The sequence below is a fragment of the Chiroxiphia lanceolata genome, chromosome 7 (genome assembly GCF_009829145.1).
Source record: "Chiroxiphia lanceolata isolate bChiLan1 chromosome 7, bChiLan1.pri, whole genome shotgun sequence".
In the NCBI taxonomy this organism is placed as follows: Eukaryota; Metazoa; Chordata; class Aves; order Passeriformes; family Pipridae; genus Chiroxiphia; species Chiroxiphia lanceolata.
The window spans coordinates 27,053,047-27,080,813 of record NC_045643.1 but is presented as its reverse complement, the minus strand read 5'-3'; the positions used below and the strand labels follow the sequence as shown (position 1 = coordinate 27,080,813).

At 35.1% G+C, this 27,767-nt stretch overlaps 1 protein-coding gene across 4 annotated transcripts in view; it reads right to left on the bottom strand.

Annotated features, from left to right (window-relative positions):
• The window catches only part of PTPN4 (protein tyrosine phosphatase non-receptor type 4), a 112,918-nt gene that overhangs the window by 39,702 nt on the left and 45,449 nt on the right, over positions 1-27,767 (bottom strand). For all 4 annotated transcript variants that reach the window (XR_004358096.1, XM_032693592.1, XM_032693590.1 and 1 more), the window contains exons 3-12: positions 25,805-25,912; positions 22,987-23,029; positions 22,812-22,890; positions 19,042-19,086; positions 18,731-18,783; positions 16,442-16,562; positions 15,255-15,342; positions 14,054-14,142; positions 8,888-8,951; positions 2,348-2,520 (exon numbers count right to left, since the gene is read on the bottom strand). Coding sequence is in view for 3 of the 4 variants with exons in the window: in XM_032693592.1 (XP_032549483.1) it covers positions 2,348-2,520; positions 8,888-8,951; positions 14,054-14,142; positions 15,255-15,342; positions 16,442-16,562; positions 18,731-18,783; positions 19,042-19,086; positions 22,812-22,890; positions 22,987-23,029; positions 25,805-25,912 (863 nt within the window). In the remaining variant the exon portion in view is untranslated. The remainder of the gene's footprint in view (positions 1-2,347; positions 2,521-8,887; positions 8,952-14,053; positions 14,143-15,254; positions 15,343-16,441; positions 16,563-18,730; positions 18,784-19,041; positions 19,087-22,811; positions 22,891-22,986; positions 23,030-25,804; positions 25,913-27,767) is intronic.

Sequence of the window (27,767 nt, the reverse complement as noted above, 5' to 3'; positions counted from 1 at the left end):
AACAAAACAAAATCAAACCACTGAATCCACCATAATTAAAGAACAATTTCTTGTTTAAAATTGAACCATCTCAACAGAAAAAGCCTAAAGTTTGTTTTCACTCATGCTTAAGCAATTGCACTAGCTTCAGTACAGTGTAACCTTAGAAAGCATTTGGTAGAAGTGTAGATCTTGTTTCCAATTAATTTTAAAAGTAGCAAATCTACTTTTGCTTTTATCTGAAGCAATAAGAAATTTCTCACTGGATCTTTGCATAACACTTAACAATATAACATTTCCTGTTATAGCCACTATCAAAAACTTAAAGCATCTCCTTCATACTCCTAAACTACTCCCTGAATTGCTAATAACTTAGTTGCTATTTAGTTCAGCAAAATATCACAAAGAAATTAAATAATAAGCACATCAGGATTGTATTCTTCTATGCAATTTGTCAAAATCAAGATTAGATCTTGGAACTTGCTGACTTTTCATGCAAGACCGGATATCTTGTGTCAAGTCAAAGATTCTTTATACTATTTCATAATTTCTCTTTTAGAAAAAAAAAAAACTACCATTTTTTTGAGTGTCTATCAGCAGTTAAGAACTGATGACAAGATACCAGCAACACTCCTTCTTGCAGCCACTTTCCGATTAATAACTTCAGATCAAGGCACAGAGTCCCTTACACGGACATTTACACTGAAATCAAAGAATAATTATGTATTTTCACATTCATATTACAGAACTACTGGATGTGTGAAGAGCTGAGAAACAGGCCAACTAAAATCTCACAAAATTCACTGAAGGGAAATGCAAAGACCCACATCTGAGGAGGAATGAGTGGCTGGAAAGCAGGTTTACCCAACACAACTGAGACCACATCTGGAGCGCTGTGTGGACTTCCAGGGTCCCCCAAGTCAAGCACAGGGTCACAAGGACTACTAAGAGTCTGGAGCATCTGATGTATTAGGAGAGGCTGAGAGAGCTGGGACTGTTCAGCCTCAGGAAGAGAAGGTTCAGGAGGATCAAATGAGCATGTATAAATGCCAGAAGGGGAAAGTAAAAAATACAGCCAGATGCTTTTTAAGGGAGCCCAGAGAAAGGACCAGAGGCAATGGGCACAAACAGAAATATGAGGTATCCTACTTAATCAGGGCCTGTAGCGAGGACGGAGCAACAAAACAACATCATCATAACCTACCAAAACAAAACAAAATGAAATTTTTACTGTGAAGACAGTCTAACACCAGATCAGGTTGCTCAGAGGTGGTGCAGAGTTTCCGTCCTTAGTAATAACCACAGTGATTCAGATTCAAAATCTTTATAGAAATTAAAAGATTTTCACTACAGCAACATTGAACCACATCTCAAACGCTGTTCAGGATCATAGAATGCTGTTTCTCAAATGGTTACTGTGAGTGCTGGTCACAAACCAGATGCTATAAACAGTTAGCCACTGAATTACTTTCCTTTTTATACATTTATGCAATTCACAAGTGTGACAGAAATAGCCTGTTATTGTGTTTTCTAGCTTTTCATCATCTCCCTTTGTACGTCACAGACACTGCTGCCATTCTAGATGGATGATTAGTAGTAGCTCTGTTATTCTCTACTTCAGTCCCAATTTAAACCATTGGCATCCTGCATTACTTGCAAAGACAGTTAACTCAGTCATTGAACTGAGATAAATTTCTTAAATAAAAAGCATAAAACAGCAAAATCCAACACCACCCACTTCAGCATTACGGGATTATAGTTATTCCAGAGTCATTCTGTGCACTTCCAAGCTGTTTGCCTGTACTGTTAAGTTCATCCTTAAAAGTTATGGAATTAATTTCATCCTTATTTTCTAAAGTTCTGGTTTTGATGTATGTCTTTTGTCTTTACCTAGTTCCTGTTTGTATACATCGAGCTCAAGTGGTTTTCACTCGTACAAACTTCTTTTCAGTGATTTCTATTTGATCTTTATTTAGGTCTGTTTCGTTGCTGTTGCTGCAAACAGTATCTGAGACTCAACAGGTTTCATCAAAAACACCAGGTCAAAGACTTTGAAGTTTTGAGACAACATTTTTAAGATAAACATAACCCAGCAGGTAAGCAGGCCAAGTAATGCAGCCTGAGAGACAATATCAGAGTACTAGTGCAATAACAACCACTAATAATACAATAATGATATTTTCAAGCTATCTTAGAAAATTACTGACATTTGAAGCTTAGGCCAACAGGGAAGGAGAAAAGCTGCAGGATTCAAAAGCTACTTGAATTATGGCACCTTTTAATACAGATTCTAAATAATTTCTTATGTTTATTGATGAGCTGCCTATTCTCTCATATTATTTCCCACATATTTCAAATCAGCACTTACCAGTACCGGAACTTGGAACCCAAAGTGAAATAATGTGCAAAAAAGTTCTTCTGAGGAGGGAGTGGTCTGTCCAAACGGAAGAACGTGTGATGTTCAACACAAGCTTTCCACAAATTCTTACATGCTCGGTAATTCACCATATTGAATCCCAGTAATGTTTCTCTAGATTCATGCTAAAAAATGAGAAAAATATATTTCAGATAAACATTACTCCAAGTTACTTTTGAAACTAATATAAATATTTTTGGCTTGGGGATATTTTTTTAAAATCATGCTTTTTGAAGTGGTTCTCTAATTTTACATTAACTTCATGTACAACAAACCCTTTGAAAATACCTTTACATTTTCTTTAAAGGATTTTTATGTTCCCTTGGGGTTTTTTTAAAAAGAGTCTGCTCAAAGGTTAACAGTCTGTTTTGTGATATTGAAACAAGTCTAGATAGGAAGACACTACATTAAAAAAAAATCCTGTGATTTGAGAGTTCAAAGACAACATGCCTCTGTTTCAAAATTGCTATAGTTAAGATCAAAAATTGTCATGCACATGTGGCACTTGGAGACTGGGAATAGGTATGATCTCAAGAGCAAGGGATGTGCCTACTTACAGGTGATTAATTAGGTTCCTGGTAAATTCAAGAAGCAAAATGGCAAAGCAAGCTCAGCTATTCTGCCCACTGAGCTTGATGACAGCCTTTGTAAGTCAGGAAACATCTGATTATGTTCAATCTTCTTTCTCTTTACACCTTAACTGATTTCACTAAGCAGTCAACTCCTTTTCCAAGTCAAGCTTTTGTTGGCCTGCTCGTCTTTAAATCTGCTCAGATACCAAGGCACAGACCTACAACTCTTCCCCTAGTGTTGTATTCAGAAAGTCATGACCAATGGCTAAGAATGACACTGCATTTTCAGCCACATGATGAATTCAGGGTAAAATAAAATGGATTTAAAAAGTAAACAGCGAAATCTGAGTACTTATTGATGCAATTTAAGAAATTATATTTCAGAAACTAAAAACTGGCATTTTAATTCAATTTAGAAAAATTACTTGTATTTCTGTTCTTAATTTCCAAGTATTGCCACTGTTCCCTGTATTTTCTAGACATGATAATATAGGTATTTAAAAATTGCAAGTCAGAAACAAGGTAACAGAAATCAAGTCCGTTACCTATGCACTTATAAAAAGCTTTGTCAACAATGTAAAAGTACAAAATAAACAAGATAAATTACTATTCTGCAAGAGAGCAACTATGCAAAATTATGGACTGCCCTCATCTGGATCCAGTAAAGGACAAACCAGCTAAGATTTTTGATTCCAAGAGAAAGTTCTTAGGATATAGCAAATTTTCATGTTCTGTCAGCCTTTTAAACAGCTGGAAAAGAGAATTTGATAAGTTATATGAGCTGATGATAATGCATTTTAATGTCATTCAAAGCATTATAATTATGGGTTGGAGAAAAAAAAATATATCCTGCTGTTTCTCCTAGTTTGTATTCCAAAAATCAAGCTGATCTGAATCTCAAGCCACCATCTGATCACTAGATTAGACATGAAGCATGAAGGAGGAGCTGCTATGGCAGGATGAGAAGGAGCTGCAGCTACATCAACTTAATTGTAATGCGAAACAGCACTTTCACAGGAACTTGGTGTGCTAGAGCTTTAAAGGTACCTTAACAATAGTTCTATTCATAGCTTTTAAGGCTTTCATTGCAGTGCAGAGAGAACCGGATTCTCAAACCCAACTCCTTCATCTCAATTACTGCTAGAAAACATTGTTTAAGGTAAAGAATAATATAGGATATTGCTTCCTAAATGCACCCATCCCTTCCCTATTCACCCCTATAGGTTCTGTAATATCCAAATGTAACTCAGGCACTTGAAATTCATCTTTGCTGATGATTCTGGGGTGCAAGATTTGGTTCTACTGCTGGATTTAGAATAAGATTGCCTCTGTATTGCCTGAAAATACTAGGCTTGAATCTATGTGGCCTCAGCAAAAGGCCCCAAGGCAGCACTTCCAATGTCCACAGTACTTCAGTCAAAAGCACATAAAGTAACAGGACAGTCACACTGCAGCCTATGGAATGTTTCTACAGCACAAGGCTCCAGGAAGATGCAGAATGTCCTATGGTATGACAGTGACATATAGGCATTTCAGGGATTTTCAGGCATCTCAGGTCTGCTGAGAGCAGTGTTAGAAGACTATCTCAGGGAGTCACAGCTGGATTCTTCTCCAAAATTATTATCTTACTAATTCTGCCCGTGGGTCCTGTTAGAGGGAGGAAAACAGGCTTCTTGCTATGGAGGGGAAGAATGAAGCAGTTGGGACGCAATTCTTGGAGCTCAAGCACAAAACTACAAGTTAAGACAAACAGGGATAGGGTAAAGTCAAGTCCAAGTCATCTTTGTGGTTCCTTTTATTAAAAAGACAAACGAAAAAAACCAGGCTAGATATGGGTGCCCCCTCTCACACAGAACAGCTCAGTGCTTGAACACACACCTTGGGTGGGGCCATTCATTCAATCCCACCTTTGCCTGACTTGAAACAGCGACCTCAGAGCAGATCTCACTGCTCAGGAAAGAAATTAGGTTGAAAAACTTATTCTCTAGTAAGTCTTTTTCACTTTGGCTAAACAATCCCAGAAGAAAGCATGAATTCCCTACCCCATCTCAGAGAAACAAAAAGACTTGTGCTTTTTAAGCGGCAGATGCTGCACAGACTCAATATATTCCACTAATAGTGGGCAAAAGCCCTGTGAAAGCTTAAATGCGACACAGATTCTGACAGCAGTATTTGCTATTCACAAAAAAATGCAACAGCAGAAACTTTGACAGGATTAGGCAGCAATCAATTAGGCATCTAATGAACATCAGTGTTACTTAAGATCACTGTGTGTACTCGGGCAGATAAGCCCATGTATCACCTTGTGATTTTAGACTAAGTTCTTTCTGAAAGTTAGTCAAAAAAAAGTCAGAAAAAATTCAAAGCACAAACTGCAGATACATAACCTATCATTAAAAAAGATAAAATCAATTATTTTGGCCACTCAGTTAAACCAGGTCTTGGTCATGGACAAAACCTGTAATATGTTTTGTTCCAGACTCAAGTAATTTTCCAGTGGACATCTGGTCTCTAAAAGCACAAAAGAACATGTTGAACAGCTTATTTGGCTGTCACAGAATCAAGACCACTAAAACTTGCTGGATGGCATTAAGAGCTTGATGCTGACTATTGATTTTACAACAGCCAAGGATGCAACTAACTAAAACCAGAGAAGCTTAGGGAAACATCTAGAAAAACAAAACTACTGAATTATTTGCAAAGAGCTGCAAAACATGTAAGGGAAGCAGCATATGGAACACAGGGAACAAACAAAGAGATGGTGGAAAAGCCTGCCACTGAAGTTATGGCTCAGGGGGCTTCTAATGTTGGGTGAAGAAGTCCTACACGTAACATTCTTTTCCCCCACAATCTCATAAAGAAACAACAGAAAGAAAATCTGCTCTACTGGATGCACACTCCAGCTATGTGATTGTTAGAATGATCAACCAGCTTCCATTCAAGATTATATTATACTGCAAGTAGAAAATGATTTTGACATTAAACTGCTTCATCTCACTTCCTTTAAGTGATTTATTTAAACACAGATATAATCTAATAAAAGTAGGCAAATAATTCTTTACTTATGTTGATGCCTTTAAGCAATGCCAAGTCAGGGAATAAATTTAACAGGCGATTAAAAGATAAGGCACTTGCACTTCTGAGGACAGTTGCAATTAAAAGCTCTCAACACTCATTAGCAGTATTTGAAATATATCTGTTTAGGACTACTTTAAAGCCTATGTAGCTCAGTTGGGAAAAAATAAAAACAGTGGAAAATTCCTTTCCCAAGTCATATTCCTTTCCCAACTTCATATTCTATAGCATGTCAGCTTTGCATCCAAATAAATACAGTTACTCAGATGTACAATTTGTTATATATTTACATACAAGTTTGAAACACATCATCAGCAACCATGAATGTATTTCCACTGCTGTATCGTAAATTGGTGATTTAAAATATGCACTCAAAGCACTAGGCAAGAGATATTTTACATACCAAATGTGCAATCACAGAGTCACTTCACCTAGTTTCTGCTGCCTTAAGAGAGTCATTTAGGCTCCCTTTATTGTTAAATGGGAGTGAAAGCAAAAGAAAGCATATACCACCAGAGAGCAACTTAATCCATCCTAAAAAGTATTTCCAATTCATGCAAGATGTTCCAGCCTTTGCACCTTTGTGTCTGATTACTACAGAGGAAGTCTAATGATTTTCTTTGGTGAGCTAATTATCATGAAACTGAAAATATGTTCTTTTAATCTAATTGATGCTGAATATAGTTGAGATGAATCTTTACTCCTACGAGTGCTACTCAGGAAAGGTAATTCTGGAAATAACAGTTTTAATATTAGATGTCATTAAAAAATTGGTTTAAGTATACCTTCTTTGGAAGCCAAATTTGAGCTTTGATCTTAAGATATTCAAGACTTAGAATGAATGAAAATCAACTTCTTGTCATCACTTTTCATCTGATACACAGAGTTTAAAGAAAAACAGTACAAGACTTTTTAATTTGTTGGTTTGGATGTCTCAGAAGAGAAATTACATTAATTATATATACTACATTCTGCTGCAAGTAACAATATGCAGAGTATTAAAAAGCAACACAAAAACCCAAGATGACAAAGCTATCTTTGTATTACCTTCTATTATAAGCAGGTTTTTTTTCTGCAGAAAATAGAGGAAACACTTGAGTACAGTACCCGACCCAATTTTATATTTAGGCATCTCAATCTTCAAGGTCCTGAACTCTGCTACCACAGATTTTCCTCAAGTTCTGACTTAGCAAACATAATTTCTGAATTTCAAATAAATCCCCAAATTCCCATTTCAAATCCAAATATAACATTCCTGCAACTGTAATTGAAGTTACACACACTGTTATCAAGACAAAAAATTTGACCTCTGGCCTGTCAGAGATCAGCTTGCTTTTTCAGAACTGTAGCTCCTGCAGGCTATTAAAAAAAAAATTCTGTGTCAACATAATGCAACATTTCCCCACCACCTTTTTTTGTATCATTACCATTTTTCTGCTTGTGTTGCATGATGTCTGCTCATGTTGACAGATACTCCTGTTTATTTCATGTAATAGCCAAAGTTCATTACTTTCTACACATAATTACTCCAAAATCTTCTAACTCTTGTTATGCTGCTTCTGAACTGATAGCTACTCACAGTGCTCCACGCACACGAGGTAAACTTCTCCTGACAACTAATGCACAACGAAGTGTCTGCATGTGGTCAGGTAGTTCTGTCTGTGAGAACTGCAAAGTCCTGGGCCTCATTTTAAAAGATCTACTTTAAAGACACACAGTTTGACTCCTGTTTTCAGTACTAGTCACCAGACATTGGCCTGATCTGACATAACAGGTGTTTCCTCCTTGTATTTTTCTTGTTTAAACATATTGTCTCTAAAAACTGGAACAGTCCTGTAGTACTCAAGATGCATTCTGTCTAGAATCATCTTTTATCTAGGTCTTCGGATCATAGAATGTTACATGTTGGAAGGGACCTTAAAGATCATGGAGTCCCAACCCACCTGCCACAGGCAGGGACACCTCTTCTCACTAGACCAGGTTGCTCAAGGCCTTATCCAGCCTGGCCTTGAACACTGCCAGGATTGGGGCATCCACAACCTCCCTGGGCAACCTGTTCCAGTGCATCACCATCCTCACAGGAAATCCTTTCAGCGGTAACAATTGCACAAAACCTTTTAACTAATCTGATGAGTTAATCACACAGTCATATTTTTAATTAATTCCTCCATCTTTCCCCAGTGATATGTCTGTGATGGAAGCTAATCTCTTGGAGGCATGGAACAATCCACTTCTCACTGAATTAAATGCACAGTGGTCCTGTGGTGCTTTGCGGGGCAGCAAACGCCCACCACAAGCACTGAAACACATTCAACTTCTGCCCCAAGAAATTTAGAAGTAGGCATAAAAAATTACCATGTGTAATTTAAAACTGCAAAGAAAATGTTACCTCTTTTAAGTAATAAAGTCAACTTGTATTACTAAATCTGAATAATACAAATCAGCATGTTTATCAAACTTTAACTTACAAGTATATACACAGCTGAAGGAACATTAGGCACTACCTTGAGTTTTAATTCGGTTTCTTGTGAAATTTAAATTTAATATGGATTTACCTTCAACCTTTAACACATTTATCTTACATAAGCAAATTACCTTTCCTGCATACAAATGTAAAACTAAACGTATCTAAAATATAAAGCAAAGCAAATGACAAAAAAATCTTATTTAAAGCATTGTAATGATCTATTTGAGACCCGAAATAGCCAGAATGTTGGTGAAACTGGACTTCTAATTGCAGACAAAGGCAAGATTCAACATAGCTTCAGGGAGTATAATGCAGATGTGCAGTAGGAGATATTTAATTGCTTTCATTTTTTGAGATGAAACTTAAGACAGTACTCACCAATTCTTTCCTAAGTTGAATAAAAAACTGTTTGCACTTAAAAGAAATTTTTACAATCTTCAACCTAAATGAAAAATAAAATCACAATATTTAAACACTTAGTATACTCAATCATGGTTAAAGGGTTAAATACATCTACTGAAAATATACCGAAAATATTCATTTTCATAGATAAAAAATAAAATGGCAAAGATTAGACAAAATAGCTTATGTAATTTGAAATGTATGAGCTGTATATTTAAGTTATCTATCAAATTAACTTGTTTCCATCTTAAACCCTAGGCAGTTGCTAATTTAAGTATCTTTTCCCCATTACAAATCCCAAAGAGCTCTTCTATCCCCAGGTCATTCCAGACAGATGTTCCCTTTTCTGAGGTCGCTTTCATTATGCCCTAGAATATGAACAAATACTCTGAACTTCACCTGATCTCCTAAAGACATTCTTTCTCCATGTTCTTACATGTCTTTAAATATAACCATAACTTGTTTTAGTAAAATAGCTAACATAAGATACAAGCATGGAGATAAGGACTCCCAACCTTGGGTTTCTTATCAAGTTAAAAAAATCACATTATGAAGAGGAAAAAGCATTTACAATATCACAACGTACAGATCTTTTCACCTTGCAAGTTATCTATAAAAAACCAAGACACTGACAGTAATTTCAGGCAATTTTGGATGGTAACTGTAATAGTAGTTATGGAAAATGGGAAAAGACAGGCCATATTTCCATCACAATCTAATTATATACTTTTTCAAAGAAATGCAAGATTAGGATAGTGCACATTCTTTATTAAATATAAAAGAGTATCACATTCTGGTCAAGGAAAAAAGTGAGGTTCTAATTGTAAAAAGAAAAACATCATAGTGTTTGTGACTTTAAAAAGGAACAACTGATAAAACACTGCAAACTGACTGGAATTACAGCTTGCATACTTATCACTTGTTGAATAAAAACCTCTATAGACTAGGGAAAATAAGAAGCAAACATCAACAGACACCTAAATTGGGTATCTATATACAGAAATTATCTTCTTAACTAAATCAAATGGAGACATTTTTCTCCAGGGGATTATTCAGAGCAGGAACCTAACTTGAAAGTCCTAATTTGTTGAGAGTTTCTATCTACAGTAACATAAAGGGATACTGTGAACATTAGCCTTTAAATCATGCTTATTTAAATCTTTTCCCATTTCGTTTTTCTTTCCTAGCTTGCCATTAGTTTAATAAAAAAACCAGCAGCAATAACTGTCCTGTTTGTTGTGTTTTTTTCATTTTTTAAAAAGTTCTTGCTAAGTTTTCAAAGTTAGTTTATCAAGGATTTGACACTATAAAGAGAGCTATATCTTGTCTACTGAAATCAGATTATTCCATTGCATCAATTTTCTTAGCACCTCCCGTGACAAACAATTGCTTAAGAATAATGTGGGATGGGTCCTAAATTTGCTGGATGGGATAGACACTAGTGATTATAGCACTCTGACTGTGGAAAAAAAAACAGAAAAAAAATTTAGGTTGCAGTTAATCAACAAGTATGTTATTATGAATTTTTTTAAATTTTGGCATACAGGGCAATTAAAAGAACATTTTAACACATACCTTTTCTAAAACCTGAACTGCACGCACTCTATAATGTATCGGATTTGCTTAGCATGTCAACAGAACACTTGAAAATAAATCACAATTACTCTGTTTATAAAAACATTCTACTATCTTTTATTCTTGAGGTTTCCTCTTCTACTGAAGAAACTACTGCCTTTGGTGATTTACAAATCCAAGGAGAATAAGAATTAAAGCTCTACATACCAGGTTTTATTCTCATTCCATACTTTAGGCAGAGTGAGGTCAGATGACTGTTAAGCCTGAAACCATTTGGAACAGACTCAAAGCTCTAACATTAGCCAATAAGGTCTAACATAACTTGAAAGAGTCACCTTTCAAGTACAAAGGAATGACTCAGCAAAGCTGATAAAAATACAGCACGTAAGAGAGAGTTCATATGTACTGCTAATACCTTGCTAGTCATGGAATAAGCACATCCACACTCAGCCAAAGGAAAAGGCACATCTGCCTGCATTCCCTTCCTCTGACTGCTGGCAATGGTGCATATCTGAGGAAAAGCACTGGGTACCCTAACTCCCAAACAAGAAAGGATTGTCCAGATTTAGTGGTCAAAGACAAACTTGGCTCCAGCAGCTGTGAGATGGAGAAGCTAAAGATGTTAAGGGAAGTGGGGGGATGCAGCAAACTAACCCACTAGTTCAGGAAAAGAAACTCCAGCTTGTTCAGAGCTCTGGTAGGCAAAAGCCCATGGAAGCTGCCCTTTGGGGCACAGGAACAGAGGATAGGTAGTCAGTCTTAAAGGACAAAATTCTCAATCAGAATAATCCTGATGTGCTAGAAAACATGTAAGCATGAGAAGAGGCCAAGCTAGGTAAACTCAGAACTGCTAACTGGGCTCAAACACAAAAAGAAGTGTACAAGATGTGGAAGCAGGATTAGATGACCAAGAAGGAACAGAGTACTACCCAGGCATTCAGGGATACAATTAGGAAATCCAAAGTGCAACTGCAGTTGCAACTGGCAGTGGATGCAAAAGGCAACAAAGCTTTCCAGAGGTATATCAACTGCAAAAGAGAGGCAAAGGAAAGCATGTCCAACTGCTGAACAGATGGTTTAGTAACAAAGAAAAGGCTGAGGTACTCCATGCTCTTTTCCTTTGGTCTCCTCAGATTCCCAGGTCTCTGTGCCTGGTAGCAATATCTGGGGAAAGGAGGAGTTACCCACAATACAGGAAGATCAAGTTAGGACACACAGGATAAAAGACATTCTCTTTTGTTTTGCCCAGTTCTTCACTTCTCTCCCTTCTGTTTCATTTCTCCCCATGATCATAAGGTTCCTAATAAGCAATTTAGATATAATATCAAATTAGGAGGGAGATGGCAAAGACATTTTACTTGACTCTTCTCTGAGCAACACAGTTAAATCTTTATTTCTTCCCACATACATGCATGTCTGTCCTCTCACTTGTCAACTCAGGAATACTGAAAAACAGGTATCTAAACATTCGCTGTAACCATAAAGGCTGGGAAGGCATTACACAGATGCAGTTGCACAGGAGCAAGAATAAGTGGAAGAAAGAAGAAAAAAGTGCCACTACCAGTGTCACTGGAAGAGCAGCATGACTCTGGATAAAAAGGAAAGGTAATAGGTCTACTGTTGAGTTGTATTGTGAAAACTGGCATTTCAAATTCTTACTCATAGTGAAAGGAAGCCTATAACAGGGTGGAATGCGTAAGGGTAGTTTTGGGTCTTTTTGGGTTTGTTTTGTGAAGACCAATTGTGTTGGTACTATAGTCTTCACAGGAAGAAATCAATATCCCTAATGTCAGCTGATATGGTTGAATACAAAGAGGAACTGTTCAGATAATTACACACATGCAAAAACCACACTAAGAATTTATATCAGCATCCCTGGCATGCAAACAATATGAAGCAGAACTCACAGAAACCTCCAACTTCCATTAGGGACATGTAGCTTAATTATGACCTACATTGTACGTACTCAGTAATTTACCAGTGTGTTTTACAGAACCTATTCCTACTATTGCTGTTTTCCCAAAATTGACAGCAGTAAAATCAGACTGAAATAAAGCCTTCCTGATTATTATAGCATTCCATACATAAACCAGTCTTAGCCCAGAAATCGCTATAACGTGGCAAAATTCTTACCACATGAAGGATATATTTCTTAGAACATGCCACTATTATAAAGGCAGGTCTAAGTGACCAATACAGTAGTTTCAGACCTTTCATTCCAAAATCACTTTTAATTTACCCAATAACCATTACGACTGGAAATTTACATGCTTTGTAATTGTCTCAGATTTACTTTTCTTTGAATGCTTACAGGCAAAATGTTTACCACATTCAATTGTATCTGGCTACAAATAACACCTATGTTATAATTTCGTTTTTTCTGTCTCTCTGAAAATCTACTAAAATTTGACCATTCACACTGTTTCTCAACATGGTAAACCACAAAATACATAACATCCTCCAATGAACCCAGAGACTAAGCTTAGCACAGAAAAACAGAATGTCTCAGAAATTCATTGGGTTGCAGAAAGACCAAGCGCACACATCAGCAGCAAACAAAAATGCAAAATCAGTAGCAAATGAACACTTTTCATCATTTTTCTAGAATGAACAGTGCCTGTGCCTGGTGAACTGATTGAACTCTTGTGACAATCTTATATGACTGATTCCAGCCACTCAGAATGCTGCTGTAGCAAACTCGGCGACACGTGTCATAAGGCTGTCAAAGTGGATTCCAAGCAGGCAAAGGAAACCAAGGGAAGGTTACTTCTGCAGGAGCTGAAAAAGGCATTGGGGAAGGTGACATAACTTCTGTAGAGCACTACAGAAGTTACAGAGCACTTCTAACAGGGCACTATAGAAGTCATAGTCGAAAACAGGATTTCTGTATATATATATATGTATGTATATTCTGTTCTTGTATGAATAAAGAACAGGATCCAGACTTAAGCAGAATGATAAACAGAGTAAGATACTTAATGGGGATAATTCCATCTCTAAAGAACTGCTTTAAAAACTATTTTAGTTAAGAAATAAATGACAGCATTTTTTGCAGTAAATGCACTTTTCTGATCCTATCATGAAAATAGTTATCTACGGATGAAGAGATGACAATATCCTGAACGTTCCACCTCAGTTATCCTCATAACTACATTAAATTGAAAACACACAGTGCAATTAATTTATACGTGACAAAACAGATAAGAGCAGTCATTCTCCAGGTTAGTACTTTTCAGTTCAGCTGTCTCTTTAAAGACTGTAAGCTACACCATCACATTGGCCTGGGTTACTTACTTAATTAAATGTAAAGTATGAGTACAAAGTCCTGAATAAAAAATGTATTAAAATCTATTACAGTTTCATTACAGTATCAAAATCATTTCACAGGACAGCATGCAGTTCAGGACAAAATCCCATCATGAAGTTACCTATAAGCAAAACATCAGATGAATAAGTTCAACTTGATATGCTACAACTAAGTTTCAGTCTTTTTTTAGAGTGTGTGACACAGTTAGTGGTAAAAATATTTTGAAATAGCAAACAAAACCATTAAACAGCTGTCCTTACCACTGAAAGGTGTTTATTCGTACTCTGTTCTTAAAAATTAGTATTCCACCTGACATCACTCCAATCATTATTTCATTGTTACTCTGATCCTTTAAAAGAAAAGAAAAAAATTACGTGAAGAACAATATAAATATCTTTTGAAACCTCATATATATTCATTCTCATCTCTCTCTAAATAGACAAATTAACATGGAAGGAAACATGTTTTAATCAGGCAAATAAGAAATTGTTCACTCCTATTTAGAACAAACCTGAATGTTTGCTCTGAGTTTTTTATAAGCCACCACAAAATTTTAATTTCCGAAGTTAGCTCCTCTGTCTTTCACCAACTTCGAAGAAATACATAACAGTATTGTGGCAGTTTATTACTAACAGCAACACTAATAGACTGGCTTGACATTTGCTACACTAAAAGCAACCAGCAACTTAAATTCCTACCTGAAAGGAAATTGCAATCTCAGAACACAGAGAGGAGAGATTCTAAAACAAACAATATTGTAAGCATATTTAAAAAGCACATTTTTCCTGAAATATCTTTGCACTCTATCAAACACCTGGATACAGTGAGCAGTGAAGAGGGGTACATTTCAAATTCTTTTCCAAGTTTCTCTAACCTTAGGGAATAAGACTAGAATATTTAAAAACTAGAGGTGTCTTAGTTGCTAAAAATAATTTTATTCAGAGGCTTTGTAGAAATTTTAGCACTGCACTGACAGGTTAAGATTGTTTCAGTCAAGACCTTGAGCTACTTGCTTTACCAGGTAAAACTGACACTGTATCAAATTACAGTACTCTCACCTTACATTAACAGTTCATTCTATATTATGATGATGATTTATAACATGGTTCTAATAGGAACCAAATTAAATATTTTCAAAGCTGATAGATCCTTAATTATCAAAGGCACATTCAACAAGCATATTCTTATTCATCAGTAGCCAACTGAACTGCCATTTAAGCCAACAAGGCTCAACGTGAATAACTAAACACAAATTCAAGCAAAGAAATATCCTCACTAGAGTGAAATAGTGGATATTCAATTTGTAAATCCCAGTTAGGCACCTAATAAGATGATATTGTTTTCATTTTTTTTCTCTTGTAAGCAGCTGCCAGGAAGGCCCACTAAAAAGGAAAGTATATTTTTCCATAAATCTCAGAGGAATCCATTTTTACATTACAATACTAGTTCATCCAAACTTACCCTTGCATAGTGCAATTCAACTCCATAAAGTTCTAAGGTACGTGCTGTATTGAGATAATTGAACTCTGCTTCTGCAGGAGACAACCCTCTGAAAGAAAGCAGCTAAATCAGAAATGTTCTAACACGACCTCCCACATCAGGCTCCCCAGCGAGCACAAACAGAAAATCTGCATTGTTTTACTACTTCTACCCCCACCCTGAAATCTGAATTTCCTTTCTCATAATAAATGGACTGTAACCCAAAAATTTTAACAGAAAAGAACTTGTGCTTCCACACAGACAGTCTTGACAAGAGGCCACAACACATTTTATTTCTAATGCACTGTTTCATTTAAATATCTATGGAGCCCCAGAATCTGGAAATTACTTTTACAATCCTGGATTTTCCTCTGGTAATTTAAAGTTAAACTACCATCGGCTCACTTAAATGTCTTTACCCTACCTAATAGAATTTGCTAAGCCTTTATCTGAAATGTAACATAACATTCAGTAATTTCTAAAGCAAACAACATGCCCCAATCAAGCAAATGTTTTGTAAATATCACTTAAATTTTGCTAAATTTAACTGTAACGAAAGGCACTTAAGTTCTAAAATATGAAGGAACCATCACTGAAAAGTATCACAGTGTTACATACTGAAAAAAAAATATTTTCCATTGCTTCACTGCCTTTTCCTCTTCAGTGAAAGGTCACAGACTCACACACAGGAAAGAGCAGATATTGAAGAAAAGGACTTTGTTACTTCTAAAGTAACTCTTTTAACTGCTGAAAGCACCATGAAAACAAAGCCTTTATGCTCAGAATATTCCTGAAGATTGAAAAAAAACTCTTAAAGAAAATATATCTGGCTGATGTCCTACATAATACACACAAATACTGTTTTCAGAGTACCTTTAACATGTTTATTATTTCACTAATTTTCCCTGTCATTCTGTCATAGATACTCTGTAGACCATCAGTGGTGTTACATACTCATTGTAAAAATAATCTAAAAAAAAATTACATTAAACATATTTTTAAAAACCCTAAAAAAACCCCAAACAAACAAACAAAAAACCCACCAAAAAGAAAACCCAAAAAACCCAGAAACCTTTAAAACAAAATACTCATTTTTTTAATATAATAGCACAGCATCAGCAGTCAGGATTTGACAAAGTCAGTCAGTATCTTCTGATGTAAATCCTTACATGTGCTGCTGATGTAATTTTGCTATTTCTTTTTCAAAGTCTTGAGGCTGGCTAGGGATGAAAGAATATTCTGAGAGGTAGCCTGGCAAGTTTTCTGAATGGTTGTAGTCTCCCAGCTCGGCTAAAATATTAAAAAGAGAGGTTATTGTTTATCACTGATGTACTTGGCATTGTGCAAGGCCCCCAAATTCACAAGGGTCTGCTCCCACATAATTTATGATCTACAGCAAACAAAAATAGAGAAGACATTTGAACTCCCCTTTTCCCTTTTGAATAAACAGTCGCATTCTCAGTGAATACCATGGAAATTATTTAGTGAGAGCTTTGATTATGTACTTATGAAGGAAGTTTGTAAAGTGTTTAATTTGTAATACACAAATTAATTCATAAATGCTGTCATAACGGCTAGCACTAAATAGGATATATTTATATAGATACAGATATATAGGATAGTATTAAATTTTTTCCTTTATTATTTTACCTTGCTTGTTTTCATGTGATTATACTTTTTTTTTTTAACACTACAACTGCTATTTCTTCATGAAGATCTGCAAAATCCACCAACTCATTCTGTACCAAGATATATTCAGAAGCATTAGAAAAATATTTTTTTGCATATTCAACTGGTATGTATGGAAAAAAGTACACATACATACACCTACATTGAAACTACTCTACTTGAAACTACTAAAAAGTGCATTTACATAATTACTAACCCTTTCTTAAAATTATAAGAAATAAATTAAAATCACATTTGTCAGAAAAAAACCATACAAGCAACATTTGCTAAAAATAGAGGCTTTGAGGTCTTCTAACTATAGTAAAAAAAAGCAGTTTTAAGTGTCTGCAATCTATGTAACAGATCTACAGTGAAAGGTAAGAAACATAACGTGAAAACTGGAAAGATCACAACAATATATCATGATGTGGGATTCTGGGCAGGCCTAGTGGCATTGACAAGAGGGATGAAGGCACTCATGGAGCGGGAGGACAAGGAAGGGAAAGCAGGAAAGAACTCTGGAGCACTTGCACTGCCAGAAATAGATCTTATTTTAAATAATTTAAAAATTAGGAAATGGGACTAGGTTTTATAATAGAATGCATTCCTTGCTAAAATCCACTATGAAGAATACAGGACTATGTCTGCTATTTACATATACTTATAAAGAATCCAGACAATTTACTATAGGCAGGCACAGAAATCATTAGACAGAGCTCTGCATACTGAAGAACTTAATGGCAGCAGGGTCTCATACATAAGTCTAAATGCAAGGCACTGTGCATATCCACCACTTCTACATACCACGCCTCTAACTTCTGTTATTTGAAAAATAAACATATTGCATTCTTAAAACCCTAAAATGTTATCAACTTTTCATAGTTCCTGTTTCATTATCAAATATTTTATATCTTCTAAGGCAAATCCCTATGGCATGACAGCACTTGTAGTGCATTTTTCCAAGCAGCTGGAGTGTGGAAGTTTTGTTTAAGAGAAATTGTTCTACTGATTGACCTAGAAAAAGGTGACCACTTAACAAAACTATGCATAAAACATTACAGTAACATTACTATGTTTTTTACCTGAAAATATTAACATTGACACTATTTGTCTTATATGTACAAAGTATACAAATGTGGATATAAGTACCTTTAGCAGTAGAAAACCACATGAGTACAGACAGATATATCAGGATTGCTTATAAAACAGAATTTCTGACAATGAGAAATTTCAAGAAGTAGGGGCTGAACAGTCTCTAGCTAGTTGGTTGCTAAGTTTTTTTTTTCCACTGAACAATGTAAGTTTATGAAGAAAAAATGAGTGGGGAAGAAAACTAAATCTCAAGTCTTCAAGACTCATCTATTCACTGCATGGCTTAAAATTGACAAGATAGGTATTGAACTTTTTGGTCAGATACCCCTTTCCACACCTATTTGGACGTTCACTGTATGATATGTTAAAAATGTTTAAGTGTCTTAATAAATACTTTTTAGTATCATTCTCAAGGAAAAAAACCACAACCCCACGCCTCAGAAAACACAGGAATAAATGAGTATTGATTTGGGGGTTTCTAATAGTACATCCTTAAGTATTTTTTTCATATTTAATTCAGCAAAACATGCTGGGGGAGGAAAACCAATCAAATATATTTCTTTAATCATGAGGAAATTAGCATCATGTCCACAAACATCACAATATAATGCTATACAAACTACATTCTTTAGAAACTAATCAATACTACTTTTTATTATTTCAGTACAAACATGTACACAAATACTAATTATACTTACATTGAACAGCATAGGAAGCCAGAAGAGCAGCAGTATTATAAGGACAGGGCAACCTGTTTTGTTGTGTTTTTAAAATGAGAAATAAATAAAATTAGATATTTCGAGTGAAATTTGGTTATTTTTAAAACCTTAGTCTTTTATAGTCTATGGACAAATTGGACAGGTAACTACTACAAAGACTTCTACTTGCACAGGTAGTGATTTATTCTTAATATATTTTTATTTTTGTAGGCAAAATCCCTCATCTCTCATTATTACATTTTTCTCAACCAAATTTGCATTCAGTGTTTAACACAACAAAAATGTCTTACCTTCCAGTAAGAATGTCGTGCTTAATTTGCAAAAAGTACTGGTACCTTATTTAAAGAAGTAAACAAAAAACACTAATTAAAAATAATTTTTTTCCATAATTTTCCATCAATTTAATTTAGCACAAAACTATACATTTTGCATGCTATTTCTTAAACTCTCATGGGAAAAAATGAAACTTTGCTTAGTAAAATAATATTACAACTTGGTAAATTCAACTACTTACAGGTTATGAAGTTATACATTGTATTTCCCTAGAAGGTCACAAATTTCACATTCTACCTGCTTTATACAGTAGCCACAAGCTGAAATTTGCATCTGTGTATGGAGGTATCCACATAAGAATGATCTGAACTCCAGGTAGAGAGAATTAATTCATTCTCACTGAGTATTTGATATTACTCTGTTTTAATTAAATTTTAATTTAATTATGCTTAGTATTTTGGAGTTACATCGTTGTTATAAAAGTTGTGGACTCTTATGTCAAATACCTTTCAATTGACTTCCCTCAAACTTCTAAAGTTTTCTTCAATTATGGTGTGAGAAAAGCTTGTTTTAGAAATTCATCTAGTTTTCCCATGCCCACACTTTCAAGTCAGGGAGGACATGGATACAGCAAAAGGAACAGACAAATACTTTAAAATAAGAACTATTTCCCACCAAACAATGGAAACAGAAACACCATGACTTAAAAACCTCAACAAGCCTGAAAGTGCAAACAGCTTTCCGTCTAAATTACTTCCTTTGTTTCTCCAACAAAACCAAAATATTTTGTTAATGTCTCAGAATGAATCTTTTGTTCATTCAATTTAGTTCCTTCATATTTCACTCCAAGGTTTTAGACAATTTCAAAGAAGTATAAATGTTTATATCAAGCAGCAAATTACACCTGCTACAAAGCTCCACCAAAACAGAGACCGGAGTAGGGTAACAAACAAGACTTACCAAGATGGCAGGATGTTAGCACAAGCTTAAACTTTCAGCAAAAAAACCCCTTATAACAGAGCATAAAAGCATCTGTAGAATTTGTCTATATTGCCTGTTTATTTTTTAGAAGAGGTTTCACTGTATGGCAAATTTAAACATCATTCCTGCTTCCTTATATATTTATTCTGGTTTGGGATCTCCCACATTAATGATATTATTATTATAACCATCTGGTTTGGTTTCCTTCTTGTAGCTCTGATTCAAAAGCTGGGAGTGACCTATACCCATTCATTGTAAACATTCGCCAAAATCACTTATCAAAACCACTAAATACTAAATATTTCCCAGTACTAACTTGCACTAAGAAATTAAAACCAAAATGCATTACTTAATTACACATATTATGACTTCTCATAATTGTGTAGTCTTCAGAAAGTGGATTAACTATCACTTTAAAGACTTCCACAAACATTTACAAATACACACAGAAATCCAATTATTTACAAGCTAAATATAATGGAAAGGTAAAACATTCCAAGTTTGAAAGAAAAAGAAGGAAAACACTTGTGAACTGACAAGCAAAGATATGAGTCCACATGCTCAACTCCTACAAAACCATCGAGAGGTTCTTGAACTGACCAGAAAGGCAGGAAGCTTAGTCTAAGGTATTAAACCTCAAGAAGTTAAAACTGAGACATTAGCCACGTTGTAGAGACCTCAAAATAACTTTTAGTTTTCCACATTAAAATGCACATTGAAACCAAAAAAGATAAAGCAAAATTTCTTTACCAGTTAAAAAATGCAATAAATGACAAGTTAATTTTATATATTATATGGATATGCTTCAGCTCAGCTTTGCTCGAGCATCTCTTCACAAATATACACCTCCATCTTATTTTACTTTTTCTGGTGTAATGTTTTATTAGAAATATTGCACAGTCCTTAAAGGACCTCATGATTAAGGGACACCAAGCAGAGTTCATTTTCTGCCCATTGTTTTCAGCGAACAGGGAAGTTGATGGCTTGTTAGCCAACCACCACAGTTTGAACACTGCAGCCTCACATACTATTTAGCAAAATGGGAAATCAACAGAAGTTTAGCAACGCAGATCTGCCCGAGCCTGCACAACACACCCAGCTAAAACAACGCAGGGAGCATCCCACCGCCACGTTTTCATCTTCCTTACACAGATATAGCTAGAAAAGGGTAAGACAGAATTACTGCTGACTGGAGTCAACGTTAATAAGGAAGTCTTCCTGCCATGAGGAGAACTAAAGAAGCTTCATTCCCTACCAAGACAAGTTCCCAAAGCCAAGCTCTCCAATGCACAGCTCCCGCTGACCCCTCCTGACCTGGGGCATTCAGAACCTGCCTCGCTCACATGAATTCGCAGCCGTCTAATCAGACACGAGCTTGCACTGGACCTTTCCCTGGCATCTATTCATACTGCCTCATGTGTCAAGCCATTCCTGTTTTCAGGGAATTGATAAAAACTGAGCAGTTTTGAACAATCTCAGCTTGAGCTGGAATTGTCAGAAGTTTGCACCTTCTTTTGATTTCTTTTTTTTGAGGTAGGAATACTGATTACACGAAAGGACCTGTATTTGTGATATGGCATCCTAACTTCATTCCATAAAAGCCCATGGAAAATAATACTCTCTCTTCGTAATAATTCCAAATACAAATGAGTTTTCTCAGGGGCAATTAGGCCTATTAGCAAAAAAGACAGAGCTGACCTAGATACAGGAATTCTACATTATTTCTCATTTAAAAGAATGCTGTATTTATAGCTTTGTATTTAGAGAATAGCACTTAAAGTAAACAGTTTTCTCCTTCTTTATGGTTTACATCATATTGATCAACATTTACCCATTTTTTCATCTCCTTAGGAATATTACATAATTTCCTTTAATTCAAATAAAACATTTTCCACACTTTTTTCATTATTCTGATGTAGTAAATTGCCAAATTTTCCTACAGTAAATATTTCAATAAAACAAAGTCTCATCCAGGCTCTCATGAGACTCATTTTAGTAAATTCTATCTGTGTAGATAGACGCAAAATTTTGTCCAAAATATGACAAATCAATAGAAATTATAAACAAATGTGGACTCAAATTTTCACAGTTTTGGTACTTAGGTTTCAAAAGCTGTCCTTAATAACTTAGATACTGTTTTTTGAATGGAGCTGACCTGTTTTCAGAATGGCTGACATCCAAAAATTCCAATCTGTCAAATCATGCCATTTATGTAGAGGACCAGAAGTAATTAAAAATACTGAAAATTTGAGGCATTTCTTCTGGGACTAATTGCAACTCACAAGTCTCCTATTTGATTCACACTGAGCATTTTCTTCAACAGATTTCAACACATTGCTATCAAAATAAGCTTATGAGATTCAAGCTATGGTTGTGTCAAGGAATAAACCATACAGAAATTAATTTTTTAGTGTTAAGCAGAAAACTGAGGGGGTGTCAAAAATGCAGAAAGCTTAGAAATTTTTTGGTTACAAAGGAGAACACAAGTAAGGATAAAATTAAATTTGCACTCATTGATGAATAGTGGGATTAAGCTTTTTCTCTCTTCTCTATTTCCCCTTTTCTGTTTCTACTTGGTAGTATTTTCTTCACGTAGTTACTTCACTTTGCATATAAATTTTTAAGTTTATTCACAGAGACTTCTTATATTGATTTGGTGCAACAGCACAGTTCATATCTGTAATCATTAGGCAAAAATTAGAAGCTTGTCCATATGACAAGAATGATTTATAAGAAAATTACCATGCTATACCTTAAAAAAATTAATGATCAGTCAATATTTTATTGACAAAGTAACCAGACCTACCTTGTATATTCTTCTTGGAGCTTGTTTGGGTCACTTACAAAAAACTTAACTCTGAAGTTCAGACTGTGAGGAGATCCTCCTATGGTCAAGAAAAGTTATTTCTAATTAATCAGGGCACCCTGGAAAAACAGCATAATAACAATAGATGAATTGATGAAATACATACATTACTCACTTTTTAATTGTTTCCTGATAGGTTTGTTTGGATCCAACCACCTCTGGAAAGAGACAAATTATAACACCAACTTCAGAGAAACAAAGAAGTACAAATCATATCCTTATACATCATGAAACTCTTGCTATTCTATTACTTTTTACTTGGTCTTTTACCAAAATGCCTCACTGGCATCTGTTGTCCAGATATCTGTCTCTCACAGTGCTAATTCTACGTTGACTTGCTTCTGTGATTGTCACAGGAGCCTGAGAGATGCTAGAACTCAACTATGCTGTGCTTAACAACCTTCAGCTACTCTAAGGTGAACTACCTGTAGCAGTGAAGAGCTATAGGCAGGCTAATTTACCCAACTCAGAAGTTAGTTTGCTTAAACTACTCCCAGTACTTCTGACTCTGTATTTGGCAGATCTGACAGAGCCAGTGAATGATCCTGCTGGCTCCCAGATTCTCTTCAAATTGTCAGCCTAAGTGTCAGCACTGGTACATCACTAACTGGGATCTTGGAAACCAGGCTCAATACTCAGCCTACTGGATTAAGGACTACAGAACAATTTTACCAAACAGTGTCCAATCTTGATCATCTCTACAGGAGAACACTGCTGTGTACAGACAGACCTTTATAAAAATCAACGTAGCAAATGTCAGATAAAAGTATGGCTCTCTGGAAAGCCCTGCAAGTTGTTTAAACCACTGCCCACCAGCAACCCAGTAGTCTCTGCACAGATAAACATAGCTCAGTTAGCTCATAAGTCTATCTTTGGTAGAAATACTGTTCAATTCCTCCTGCTGCCTTGCAAAGGAAGCCCACAAGCTTCAGGAAATCGTTATATGGGCACAGTTCCTATGAAGTGACAGAGATCTAACACTGTACAGAATGCAACTCCCTCACATCAATCACAGGGCGTTTTATTTTTTTCAGGTGAGGGAGGAGGAAGCAAACACACAGAGGTATCTGAGCTACCTGACACACACTATGGATCTGAAGCTAGGACTAAGTAATTTTATTCATTACGACCTACAAATAATGATGAATAGATCCACATCCGTGTAGCAGTTGATTTAAGAGGAACCAAAGAGACAGTTTGATACAGCTTCAAAAATGTGGCTATGTAAAAAAAGAAAACAAACCACCAAATCTTTATACAGAATCAATTAACTTTTAAGACTAAATGTAAAGGCTTAATAAAGGACACTCCAGCCAGGGATACACACGAATTTTATGTCAGAATCTTTCAAAACATGTTGAAAGGTACTTGACTTTTACTGTGGGATTAATATTATACATTATATATTATATACTATTATACATACATTATATTATTAAAAAGATAAAGCTTCTTCAGTTTATGAAATCCACGTTTAGACACAATGCTGGAGGTTTCACACTCAATTAGCAAAACCTCCTTCTCCCCATCATCTTTACCTCCTGCTGTATTAACCATATTTTAGTAATATTCTGCTGTGTTATTTCACAAGTAACTAGGATATTTGACAATCCAATAAGGTTTCTTTGTCCAAATGAACCAACTGTAAATGGACATAAACTGAAATCAGTCAAACCCATAAATTCTTCAAGCTTACATGACTAATATTGGTAACATTTCTATTTAGCTCTGACACATTGTTTTCATGGCAACTAGGTATGTGCTGAAAAGACAAAATATTTAGAAGCCAAAAGAATACCAAACCTTTAAAGCATGTGCTTATATCAAACAGCTGTGAAGTCATTCTTTCAGGCTAACTCCTAACCAGATCCTTCCATTACACTGTTGTGTTCATCTGCTTCCAGACAGGTAAACTAAAAAACAGAGAGCTTAGAGGTCTACGCTTTGGAAAGCCAGATAAATGAGAACTAGAACAGATTTCTGAATGTTGAGTAAAACCTTGAGTCATGATCAATTAAATACTTCTTAAACAAAGCTGAAAAATAATTCAGCCTTTTCTTCAGCACGCCTATGTCTTTTCAGTCTGGAAACAAAGTTCAGAATAAAAATATTAAATGAGGCCAGCCTGCCAATGTCTTAAGAGAGCTATTCACAAGTGAATGTGGATGACTTTTGACACACAAGTTGGGAGATAAATTTAGACCCCATCACTGTGCTGCACATATAGTAAGAATAAGGTAAAGAACTGTATTATAAGGAATAATACTCAGTTAAATTGCACTTTAAACCAAGTATTGAACATTTGATAACTATAAAAGAAAGTAGTCAAGAAGCAATCTTCAAGCAACATTAATCTCAGTGGTACTGCTGTAACTATTACAGTGAATGGTACAGCTGGACCTCTTTGTTTCTAGTGGTGATTTACAAAGTTCCAGCTGTACAGAATTCCCTTTCAATTAAAGCCCATGAAGTATTGTAAGCCCTGCTCAGAGAGTGGACTATCTGAAGCACTATTAGAAGACCACGAGGTATCTGAGCTAGAAACAGAAACATCATACAGGACAACCTAAAACCCCTTCGTTATTTTTTAAGTCGTATTGACAAAAACAACAACAAAACAAAATTAAAACATATTTAGTATTTCTGACAAGAATCATGCAGTCTAGTAAACAGATACAATAAAGCAAACAATATCCTTTTAAGGTATTATTTCATAAGCACAGATCTCAATATTTTACTCCAAATCTGTGTCTATTCATATGTACTTTTATCGTAACTACAGCAAGGTGATACTGACCCACTGAAATGACACAGTTGGAGAAGATGGCACAAAATTGCAATGGTTTCTATTTACTTCTCTTTAAATAACATAGTACAGTGATGACCATAATTATGATTTTTAAAATGGTACTTATAAAGCAGAGTCAACTTACAGGGTTATCAGTAGATTCATCAGCCAACTGTAAACCAAAGTAATCTCTCTCTGTCAAATCGAGATGCTTGAAGACTACATCCAATAGAACTTGGCCCTGATCATGTTTCTGTAGAGAACAAATATATACCTTTTTTTAATGAACAAATATATAATTGGACACAGAGACTTCAGGCAGGTAGAGAACATACACATTCTTTCAGATGCGCTGTAACAGTCTAAATTTTAAATATCACGAAGTGTATCCCAGGAGCACTATTTTTAAATGAGCTTCATCTCTCTTTTTGAAACATATGTAAGGAAATCATTTTTCTTCTCTGTCATTTTCTGACAGTAAGAATTTCTCACTTCTCAGCTAGCTACATGATTATTTCTGAAAGCCATTCATTAGCCAAATTGGATATTTAAAAGTAGTACTGAAAAATAGAAAAGAAAAAAGTTTAAGATTTAATAAAGAACTTGGTACAAGTAAGAGTCTTGTTTGGGTCACTGAATTCAAATGTACAGGTCTGTACGAGTTATTCTTCCTTATTTTATCTGAAAATCTATTCCTGACTCTAACTGAACCAGCACATCGAAAATGTTTCCAAAGTTTAATGGCACAGACAGCTGAAGCAGCCAGATATCTAACTGAGAAGCGTCATTTAAACACGTTCTCTCTAAAATACTACTTCACTCTAAATGAACTAATTCAAATGAAGTGGGTAATAGCAATATTGTTTTTCAGAGACAAGTGAACAAACTTGATTTCTACTCCAGGGACAAATCTTACTGTCAAATGATATAAAAAGAATCTGTAGTTAGTACCTAGCAATTTTTTGCCTAACCTGAAAATGCTGCCAACACAGTAACTGAAACACCAAGTGTGTCATTATGACAGGACTCAATAAACGCATTTGGTGAAATCTGAAGGGAGTTTCCCAAAGAAGTTAAAGTGTCATAGCTCCATGAAATACAAGAGACAAGCAAAATTCTGCAAGAACAACTGTCAAACAAAAAGAAATAAGAAAGTGATGATTGATACATTTTCCACCCAGATTTTCTACTCCTCTGGCACCCAAGCATAGAAGCTTCTAATAATCTCCTAGGTGCCAAGTATTATTGATGCTGCAGTGGATTTGTTTACTGTAGGTAGTAAGATATTTTTATAGTTTTAAAACAAAAAAACCTCCTGTTCTGCTCACAAATGACCTCACTTCACATAGAGATTATGTAACAGTTTATTTTACAGCTGTTACAACAGAAGTATGTAACTAAAAGATCAAAATAAGAATTTAATTGATATCCATATAAGAGAAAAATTTACAAATCTACAAATCCATAGTTAGATATTTGTTAACATCTAAGAGCATCCTATGAAAACTAATTTTTTTGTTCAGCTGAAATTACACTGAAGTTGAATAAACTGTCACTGGCAGTTATTTGGGGCTAAAAACTCCAAGAAGCTTGAAAATTTATTTCATAATAATTTTTTAAAAAAGTAGATAACAGTTATCCACAAATTATGCTTGGAAATAATCCCAAGAGGACAATCATAATCACAACTCTGCACATTCAAGTTGAAATTACATAAGGCATATATTTCAGGTCTCATATAAATTTGGCAAAGTTGAAGCAATCTATGATTTGCTATATTTACTTTGAAAAAAAGATCTTATTTAAAAAAAAATGCTACAGAGAAAATTTCTTGATGTTTAACAAAATACAGAAGCACCACTGTTAAAAAGGTCACTACTGGAAAAATTTACTTTCCAAATTACTAAAAAGAAACAAAGAAAAAAATCAGATGTTAATGTAATAAATGTACAACAGCATAAATGCATAAGGCACTTTTATATACAACCCAAAAAATAGTCACTTTCATTTTTACTAAATTAGGAGTTTCTGCTATATTTTGAAATAAACCAGTCATCAGTACAGTTTTAACAGCAAATAAAACTAATTTTAAAATTACATAGCAACAC